The sequence below is a fragment of the Brachyistius frenatus genome, unplaced genomic scaffold, assembly GCF_029030835.1.
Source record: "Brachyistius frenatus isolate BFR_SWC_R1_liver_20210118 unplaced genomic scaffold, ASM2903083v1 Contig_143, whole genome shotgun sequence".
Lineage (NCBI taxonomy): Eukaryota > Metazoa > Chordata > Actinopteri > Embiotocidae > Brachyistius > Brachyistius frenatus.
The window spans coordinates 627,518-637,500 of record NW_027210742.1 but is presented as its reverse complement, the minus strand read 5'-3'; the positions used below and the strand labels follow the sequence as shown (position 1 = coordinate 637,500).

The following is a 9,983-nucleotide window of genomic DNA, read 5'->3' as shown; positions in this document are numbered from 1 at the left end:
TCACACTTGTTGCCTAGCAGCATTCTCTCAACGTCCTCATTCGCATGCTGAAAAAAAAATAGAATAATACACGGAAAGAGGAGTCGATTATTAAATCGCATTTAAACAGGAGCTTTTCAAAAGTCTTGCATTGTTTTGAGAAAAGGTTTGAAAGATGGTTAACAGGATAGAAAAACACAATAAAGCGTCTTTATTGGAAGCAAAACTATTTTTTGGGGGGGAGACTTTCTTCAAATTGGCAGATAATTTAACAAATCTTAAATGTATTTTAACAGAATAAAGAGAACATTTTGTTTAAAAAAAGCATTAAGCCCTCTTTTACTCTAAAACTCGTTGCATTAATTGTTACCGTGTCGGCAGAATAATTGCCGAGCAGAGTTTAACATCGGAGGACTTCTGTGGGACAGAAACGAGTTTGGAGACAATTCTGGTCCAATAAGCAACTTAGCAAAGTATATACAACACGTGGTACTTATTGTTCTGTAAGTATGACTTTTAGCCTTCCTGGTTTTGTAGTACGAAGCCTGTAAAGAATTCAGTTCAGGATTCTGGATAAAACGAGAATTTGTTTTGGTTTTTTTTGCTTCATATTTTGGGTCGTTTCGGTGAATTTCACACCTTCCTGATGACCGTTGCTCGGCAGCAATTATCAGCTCCTCCGTAAACGGCGCGCAGCTCTTATCGCTCGGCAACGCCTCCTCGAACCGGCGTTTGATGAGATTCAAATGGATTTATCAGCGCAATTTATCGTCAACTGATAAAAGCGGATCAGTTAACAGGTGGCTCCGCCCACCTCCGAGCCCGGTTCAGTTAACAGACGGCTCCGCCCACCTCCGAGCCCGGTTCTGTTAACAGACGGCTCCGCCCACCTCCGAGCCCGGTTCTGTTAGCAGGTGGCTCCGCCCACCTCCGAGTCCGAGAAATAACCTTCGTTGTGATTTGGCGCTTTATAAATAAAGTTGAATTGAATTTTACTTGGATTATTTCACTTAAATGTGCCGCCGCCCTTGTTATTGATTAAAGGAGCGCTCGTTTTGATGCAGCCGATGTCCCGGGCGAGAATAAGTACACAGGCGCGAGTGGAGATTGCGATTTTTTTTTTTTTTTAATTTCCCTTCACATTAACGTACTCGCTGTTACGGGACTGTTAGCTGCCACACCTGGAGTTTTATTAGCAGTTAGCTAATTAAAACTAAATAAAATCAAACTAAAAAGGTCTGTTCTTCCTGTTTTAGAGTTGAACTTCTGGTTCTGGTCCGCACTACAGACGCGTACGGACGTCCGGCTGGTCTGATGCGATTTAGTCACGGCCCGCACACAGTTTAGTCACGTTGGCCGCGTTCCCGCGAAGTACTTAACGCCCTGTCGTCATGCCAACGATATGAAAACACAAAGATGCACACACACACACAAAAAAACAACCTCACAGGACGATGTGTGTGCGCGTGTCCCACCTCGTCGATGTTGCGCAGCCATTTGCTGATGTTTTCGAAGCTCTTGGCGTTGGTGATGTCGTAGACCAGCATGATGCCCATGGCTCCTCTGTAGTAGGAGGTGGTGATGGTGTGGAACCGCTCCTGGCCCGCCGTGTCCCTAAACACAAAGGGAGCTCTCGTTTGGACGTACTCCCAACGCCAACGATAAGCGGCTCGGTAACTCGAGATCTTACCGCTCGAGAAAGAAAGCGGCGATTTTTTTGTTTGTTTGTTTGTTTAAAAACGCGGGCTTTCGGCAGAGTTTATTGACGTGCACGTCTGTCAGGTTTCGCCCGGTACTCATTCAAAACCACACGGCAACAAGGAAACGGCTCGATATCAAACGCATATTTCAAATGCTTTCTACTAGCAAAACAGGAAATGAAAACGCGGCGAGAGGAACGCGCCTCGACCTCGAAATCAAAAGGCAGCAGCGACTATTCGAACGCGTAATTAGTTTGTCCGCAAAGAGTAAAAGTAGCCGACGAGTATTGAAATATTTTTGTTTTTTGTCTGACAAAACGGATCAAAACCCCCCCCGAAATGCGTCTCATTGTGCGAGTTGTCTCACGACGGTGGGTGTGGATGTTTCAGGTGTCACTCGGGAGATAAAAGCGAAAGATCAGCTGACTGAAGAGAGCCCGTCTCCCGGGGAGACGTCGACGAGATCATAAAACTTCCTGCGTATCAATTACCGGTTTGCGTGTTATGACCGCAAAGCGTCTCCAGAAAACATTTCTATCTTTTCTTTAGGGCGGAAAAAAAACGTTTGCGACGTCGGAAACATGGAAACATGGAAGTTTCTTTTGAAAGAAATCTTTTCAAACAGACGGGTTTGAAAAAAAAAAAAGAAAAGAAAAAAGTCGAACGTGTGTTGTAATGTAAAGAGGCATTTTCCTTTTGACTCCTTACCGCAATAAATACATCTGAAATGAATCTTTAAATCACTTTGACAGTCAATTAAAAGTTATTTTAGCGATACAAAAGTCAGTATTCGAGTGATACAATTTGTTGTTGTTCTGCTGTTGTTGGTAAACAAAGCTGCTTGACTGTCACTTCCAGTCGGGGAAAGTCAGCTGTTGCGGACCACAATGATCTCCCTGCTGCAGACCTCCTGATGACCATTTCCTGTTCCAGCATACTTCAGTGCTTCAGGGAGGTTTTGTCCAACAGATGTCTCACGGTGTAACAACGAGGACTGAACCAGAGAGGCTACACTGAAAGAACAAACAAAACAAACAAATCTCTTCACACTCACCAGATCTGTAGTTTGATCTTCTTTCCTTGTAATTCAACAGTTTTGATCTTGAAGTCTATTCCTGGAAGAGGGGGGAAAAGGACAAAATAAATTGCGTTAGCGTCCCAAATGTCCGTCGGAAACGATGCGCGCAGTAACAATACTTCGGGGTGGGGGTGGTGGGGGTTATCATCTCTTCCTGGTTGTGCAGCGTCACGCCGGAGCCTCCGGTCTATCAGCAGCAGGAAATCAGGTTAAAAGGAAAGTGGACTGAGAGTGAGAGTGTATATATATATATATATATATTTATTTTTTATTTTTTCTATTTTATTTTATATGCATGATAAATGTGCTTTAAACACAGCTGGTTCAAATGAGACGTCTGCAGTCACGGTTCGGCTGGTACACATTATGCGCGTCAGTGATATGATATATATATCTATTTTATCTGTTTTAATTCGGAGCACATGCACTGAGGATGCATCGAGAGGACAGTTCTGCAGTGGAAAGTTTCTGAAGCCTTTTTTTTTTTAATCCCTTTCTGTTTCGAAGATGTACGTTTCCTTTTATTGATCCTGAAGGCTGTTTGCATACCGGTTGTTTAGTTTCTCGTATTTTACCGTACTCGTTAGGTTCTTTTAATTCTGTATTTATTAAGCGCTATCGCTTTAAAAAAAACAAAACAACAACCACCAAGTGCAAACAGGAAACAAGTCATGACACTGAAACTAATCTAGCGGTTGAGCAACTCACCGGTAACGGGAGACTTTTGATTTCTGCAGAAGCTACGACGTGCCAAACTGTCCGGTCTTTAAAAGGACTGAAACCTCATTGAATCGTGTTGTTGATGGAGAAAAGTTGACTGTAAACAACTCGGTTCACTCTTCAAGAAGAAAAATGGCAAATATTTGCCGGTTGCAGATACTCACACGGAGGGTTTTTACTTTTTTCCCTCACAAACAGTTGAAGATGTAACGTTGAACATTTGCGTGGGTAGTAACGCGTCACATATTTAGGACATTTAATATGCTGGGAAAAAAAACAACAACCTCGAGCTGAACGCTTAGACAGCTGCTTCCAGCTACTCGTGTCGTTTAGCTTTTTCTTTGCTTTACATTTCTATAAACTGGATATCTTTTTTGGACTATTGGTTGAAAACATCACGTCAGTCTCTGGGAAATCGCGAGACACGGACGTGGCATTTATCACCGGCTCGGTACACTTTGCACACTTCGACAACTACTCGGCTCAAATATGTAAATAAACTGACGGTTTGAGACACTGTTCAAAGAGGAGAGCAGTAGTTTACAGAAGATTCGGAGAAAACGACCCGCCGTGCAATTTTCACAATGTTCACTGGGTGTAGAGGTCTGGAGGAGGCCAGTTTAAAACGCCGGTGAGTCATCGCGGTTTCACTTCTTTGGCCAACGAGTGGAGTTTTCCCCTTAAATACCCGAGCTCGTCAGTTCTGCTCCGATCGGACGCCGTGGTCGGTTTCAAAAGTCCCAAGAAACAGCTGTGCTGTAAGGTGGGGCAGCGCTGCACAATAATGAGAGGAACCGGCTGCCAAAGTGTGACTCACTAAATATTATGAACGCCGCCCCCCCCCCCCCCGCCCGGGGAAGAGGAAGAGGAAGGAGAGGGGGTGGGATGAGGTCGGATAGAAAGAAAAAAAAAGATATTAGGAAGGGCAGGAGTTAATACTGGGGATCGTATATACGTAAACAAGGGAGAGTTTTCTCATCAACAACAGTTAAAAGTTAAGCTCTCAGCTTCGGGCTCAGCGGGAATGACGTAAAATATGTGTGTGTGTGTGTGTGTGTGTGTGCGTCCCACACCGACCGAATGTGTTTTTGGTTGTTTTTTTTCCTCGTGAGGTGTACTGGCAAGTTATCAAGAAAGTATGCACATTGTGCAATCACAGGTCATTCACCCAATCACTGGAAAAAACAACAATATATTATCTATCTATCTATCTATATATATATATATATATATATATATATATATATATATATATATAGTATATTTCCCCGGAAGAGAAATGACACTTTGCACTGCAGCCTATTGTTGAAGTGGACGTCTTAAACACGACAAAGTACTTTTGTGGTTTACGGCCGTCTTTCTTTTTTTTTTTTTCTTCTTCTTCTTTCTTAAATCCCGGAGGAGCCGCTCCTTCCACGAGTACGAACACCACTCGGCTAGTCGGCAGTTTCCATGCAAAATTCATGACGTGTTTTCAGATTTGCTCTTTTTTTTTTTTAATATGCATATTCAGCACTCTTTAAATGTGCGTAAACCTCCAGTAACCTCGGGGTGGGGGGGGGGGGGGACACTCAATAGGACTGGAAATGAGAATGAGCGGCTGATGAGAGAGTGAGAGGGTGGGGGTGGGGGTGGGGGGGTGTTGTGGTTTCCAGTGGGGGTATTTTGAGAAGCAGCTGTGCATCTGTGTCTATGTCCATATGAGCGCCAGAGTGTCAGAGGAAGAACAACCTCCTGTTTCACTCGTACTGGTTCGGCTGGTTTTACTTTGTAGTTCCTGTCTGACTGTCGCTATAGAAACGCATCCAGATATAATAACCTGGCTGTTGTGCGTTTGTCCTTTTGTTTTTATTCCCTAAAAAGTAACAGATATGGCTTGATTGTTTACAAATCTGGAAAAAGCGTCTATTGTATGTTTTCAGACTTATTCCCCCCCCCCCCACCTCCCCTCCGGCAACCATTATCTCCAATCACATATCTGCTGACTTTGCTTAATGTACAGACTGAAATGGGAACGAAAAGCTTTTGTGTTTTCCGCTACGGCCACTTTGTGGCAGACTTTGAATAGTCTGCAAAGAAAAAAGAAAAAAGAAAAGATAATCTCTTGTACGATCGAGGCTAATTGTCTCTTATTCTTCGCTCGCTTTAACCTCCTCAATATTGTCAACTCTTTTTTCTATTGTTTGGTCTGTTGCCAATTTTGTACCACCAACTTTTTATGCTTCTGTTTTTTTGGTCCTATCTGTCTCGAACTTCAATGGTGGAAAAAAAAAAAGAAGCCAACGTTAGACGTCCGTTCTGGTATTTTACCCGGTAAAACTTTGGGATCTTCTAAGTAGTGTTTTGTGGTTTTTATCTCATCATCCAGTCTGCCGAGAACATCAGTGGCATCAAAATTTTGGTGAATAAGAGATATAGAAATGAAACCAGCAACCATATAGTATCACTGTCGGAAAAATGTAATCCCCCCAAAGCAGAACACACTTCTGAAAATGTCTGTTTTTTTTGTTTTGTTTTTCCTGAAGCAGAACTAACAAATCTCCCCGAGCAGTCGGCAGAACGACGACGGCTCGGCAATGTCCAAAAAAAAACAAAAAAAAATCCATACCAGACTAAATCATTTCCAATATTTAACTGAACAATAACAATAAATGCAATTTTCCAGTCTGGGATGGATGACCTGCGATGTTCTACATGTTCTTACATTTTTTTTTTTTTTTTTTACAGCTTATCGTGTCGCATGCTGCTTTGTTTTGAACACAGATGTCGAACGGAGACGAGAGAGTCTCTCGACTTGGTTCAAGACGACAGATCTTGGCAAAACATTTCGACTGATTCAGGGAACTCTTTGTTTCTTATCATCTTGATATTTGAAATGACAAACTTTTCACTATATCGACCAAAAAAAACAAAACAAAAAAAGGCTTCTTTTTTTTACACTATCGATACCGGCATGATTGCATTTAACGGGATCGAACACATTATTCTCCTTGTGTGTGCTGCTGGAGCTTCTTGTTGAGTTTTGGTTGAAGGCATTTTTTTATTTGATTGTTTTTACATCATCTCTGAATGTAAAAACACCTGCAGTTGCTGTTAACATGTTTCAGGCATCGACTTACTGCCCACCTTGGCGAGGCAAGAGAAGAAAAAAAAAAAAGCAGCCCTGCAAAGGTCACTGCCGGTGTTTGAGGGCCGAAGAACCCGTTAGTCTGGACGACGTCCCCCCCCCCCCCCTGGCAGAGATTTAACCAAACTAAGGCAGGTCGTCGGTTTATTTAACAGCACCGAGTCTCGAGGACATTTTAAAAAGACGTGACTGAGGGTACCGAGGCTCTTGCAAGTCAAAGCCAAACATCAACCGAACCATAAAAGAAAAAGACCAACAAAAAAAAAAAAAAACCACACACAAAAAAAAGTGGCAACAAGCTGTGCGACAGAGCGACACTTCACATCTGCACCTCAACAAATCTAATCGAGCCCGGATGCCGCTGGCGAACGCCGTCGTCCGTTATTGGCTGCGAGTTGTCGGGCATGCGGTCAGGAAGAGTTGACGCCGCATAAGTTATGGAAAAAAAAAAAAAAAAGAGAGAGAGAAGAAGAAGCCGGGCTTCGAAAATGAAAAAGGCCCCCGTCCCGGGGAATCGGCTACGTAATGCCAGCTCACTGCAAAACAAGAGGCTCGGCGTGGTTGGAGCAAAGCACGTCTAAAGTTACCTTATTACTCAGCAATGATCTTAAGCAACAGGAGTAAATGGAGCCTTCGCTCGGGCCACGTGGGGATTTGACATAGTTTGACACTTGACTCATGGGAGCGTGATGTTGGGACGCACACGTGAAGGACAGGTTGGGGGGAGGGGGGGGACAATATAAGGGACTGATGATGAATCACCATGATGAATTGTTTACGGTTCTCCCCGGAGAAGTCCAAGGGACGTTACGAAGTACTTGAATACTTAAGAAATAAATGAAGAAGTACTTTTACTGGAGCGTTCCTGCGACTTTGTACTTTTACTTTTCAGAGGGGGAAATCGCACCTTCCTTTTTCTTTCCTCTAGTTATTTTTGACAGCTCCATTAAGTGGTTTCAGACTTCACTCAGGAAACATTTGAAGGTCTCACCAGATCGATATCTGCAGATGAGGTTAACCAACATAATATAAAGTAGTCACACACAAAAAAAAATAAAAAAAAATAAAAGCCTCCCACCTCCACCGGCTTACAGTCCAACTTTAACATGTTTAACAACATTGATGACATTTGGCACTTTTACTTTTGATGTTGAAATCCATTTGAGTGATAATGCTTCTGTAGGTTTAAACAGGTGATGAAGTATTTCTATCGATGTTGTAATACCCAGTCAGTAGATTTTTACTACTTCCAATACACTTTTTGTTTTTGTTTTAAGGGTTTCAGGGGGTAAGACGAAGATATTGGGTCACCTCTAATGTTTTAATTCATGACAAGGGAACAAATGCATAACGCCAGTCACGTTGATACCGAGAAGTAAGTGTTTCGTGGACCAGCAAAGCAAAAGCCCAGCCCCGGCCCGGCCCGGCCCAGCCCCGGCCCGGGCCCGGGCCCTCCGCTGCTACCAGCCTAGTTAGCCTAGTTAGCCACTGGGTCAACCGACATGACAGCGACTCCTCCGGCCCACAAAAAAAAACCTTTTTTTTTACTTGCTGTTCCTGCCGAGCTAAGCCCCCCGAAAAACAATCACGTTTTTGTTACTGAAGTGATAGTAAATTAAAACAGGGTGTAGGTGGGTGGTGGGTGGGGGCCCTGAAGGCTCGTCAAAGCTCGCACAGCTGGCCCGACCCGGGCAAGGCCTCGGGAGAGCCGATGCATGCTGATAGCATAGCGGCTAACCGTGTAGCGTCCTCGCCTGCCGCTTTCCAGCTGCAAGTGTGGGGGTGGAGGGTGGAGGTAAGATGGGGTGGTGGAGGAGGAAGGGTGGGGTACGAGGGGAGCGGCGGGGGGGGGGGGGGTCGTGTCAACGCTGTCAAGAGTAACCGAGAAAACACCTGCATCAACATACCGATGCCGACCCCGCCACCGCCACCACCTCCTCCACCCTCCTCAGCTCGTCTTACCTATGGTGGAGATGAAGGTTGTGTTGAAGGCGTCGTCAGAGAAGCGGAACAGCACGCAGGTCTTCCCCACGCCCGAGTCTCCGATCAGAAGCAGCTTGAACAGCAAGTCGTACGTCTTCTTCGCCATTGAAAACCAGCTTGCGTTTCAACCCAGACAGAGATATATATATGTATATGTATATATATATATAAATATATATATATATATATATATTTATATATATATACAAGAAGAGAGGAGGAGGAGGAAGACAAAAAAAAAAAAAAAAAAACACGACCACCACGATAACCCTTAGCGAGCCGGAGGGAAGTGTGGAGCCCGGGGGAAGAGTAGAGCTCCTCGGCCAACCTGAGACCGACCGACCCGCTGCTCGGCTGTTCAAACAATCCGGGAGCTTTTTCTCTTTTTATTTTTTTTTCTTCTTCTCTTTTTTTTTTTTTTTTTGTTGATTAGCTCGGCGAAGCTAAGTCGGCTAAAACACCACCACAAAAAAAAAAAACAACAAACAAAAAGAACAACGCGCCCCGTAACTCTCGAAGTTGCGTTTCCCGATCCCAGGTTGTCGTCCCCCCCTCCTCCTACAACACGAGCACACACATCCAAAAAGAAGAAGATAGGACCTGCTCCCCGGGTGTGATTCCTCTTTTCCACTCTTTCTTTTCTCCCACACAGTCGGGACAAAATGGCTCCTCTCTCTCTCTCTCTCTATGTCTCTCTCTCTGTCTCTCTCTCGTTCTCTCTCTCTCTCTCTCTGTGTCTCTCTCTATGTCTCTCTCTCTCTCTCTCTCTCTCTCTCGTCTCTCTCTCTCTATCTCTCTCTCTCTCTCTCTCTCTCTCTCTCTCTCTCTCTCTCTCTCTCTCTCTCTCTCTCTCTCTCTCTCTCTCTCTCTCTCTCTCTGTGTCTCTCTCTATGTCTCTCTCTCTCGTTCTCTCGCTCTCTCTCTATGTCTCTCTCTCTCTCTCTCTCTGTGTGTCTCTCTCTCTCTCTCTCTCTCTCTCTCTCTCTCTCTCTCTCTCTCTCTCTCTCTCTCTCTCTCTCTCTCTCTAACGGCGAGCTCGTTCAAATTCTCGACACGCGCGTCATCCTGCCTCGAGCTCGAGCGAGAGAGAAATCTGGACCAACAAAAAAAAAACAACAACAACAACAACCCGTGAAAGTGTGTTAAAAGTCTCCGTGTTAATGTCGCTTCTTCTTTTATTTTTATTTTGTATTTATTTTTATTTATTTTTTCCAGTAGAGATTAGAAATACAGAGACGACCGCCGTCGCCTTCGAATCGGGAGCCGCCGCGGCGACACCCTAGCGCCACTGACAACGCCTCGTCCCGCCCCCCTCCTGTCAAAATGCACGCTTCCGATTGGCTATCCCCCGCTGCCATTAAGTAAAACGCCCAAATACGATTGGCTTACCCTCCCC

General features: G+C 44.4%; 1 protein-coding gene across 1 annotated transcript in view; it reads right to left on the bottom strand.

The window, feature by feature from the left end:
• rab10 (RAB10, member RAS oncogene family) overlaps positions 1-9,316 on the bottom strand; it is a 12,276-nt gene extending 2,960 nt beyond the window's left edge. Inside the window, exons 1-4 of the mRNA XM_069715497.1 lie at positions 8,567-9,316; positions 2,734-2,794; positions 1,455-1,593; positions 1-47 (exon numbers count right to left, since the gene is read on the bottom strand). The exon at positions 1-47 is cut by the window's left edge and continues 43 nt beyond it. Coding sequence (XP_069571598.1) covers positions 1-47; positions 1,455-1,593; positions 2,734-2,794; positions 8,567-8,693 — 374 coding nt within the window. The 5' untranslated portion in view covers positions 8,694-9,316. The remainder of the gene's footprint in view (positions 48-1,454; positions 1,594-2,733; positions 2,795-8,566) is intronic.
• Positions 9,317-9,983: the final 667 nt, after the last annotated feature.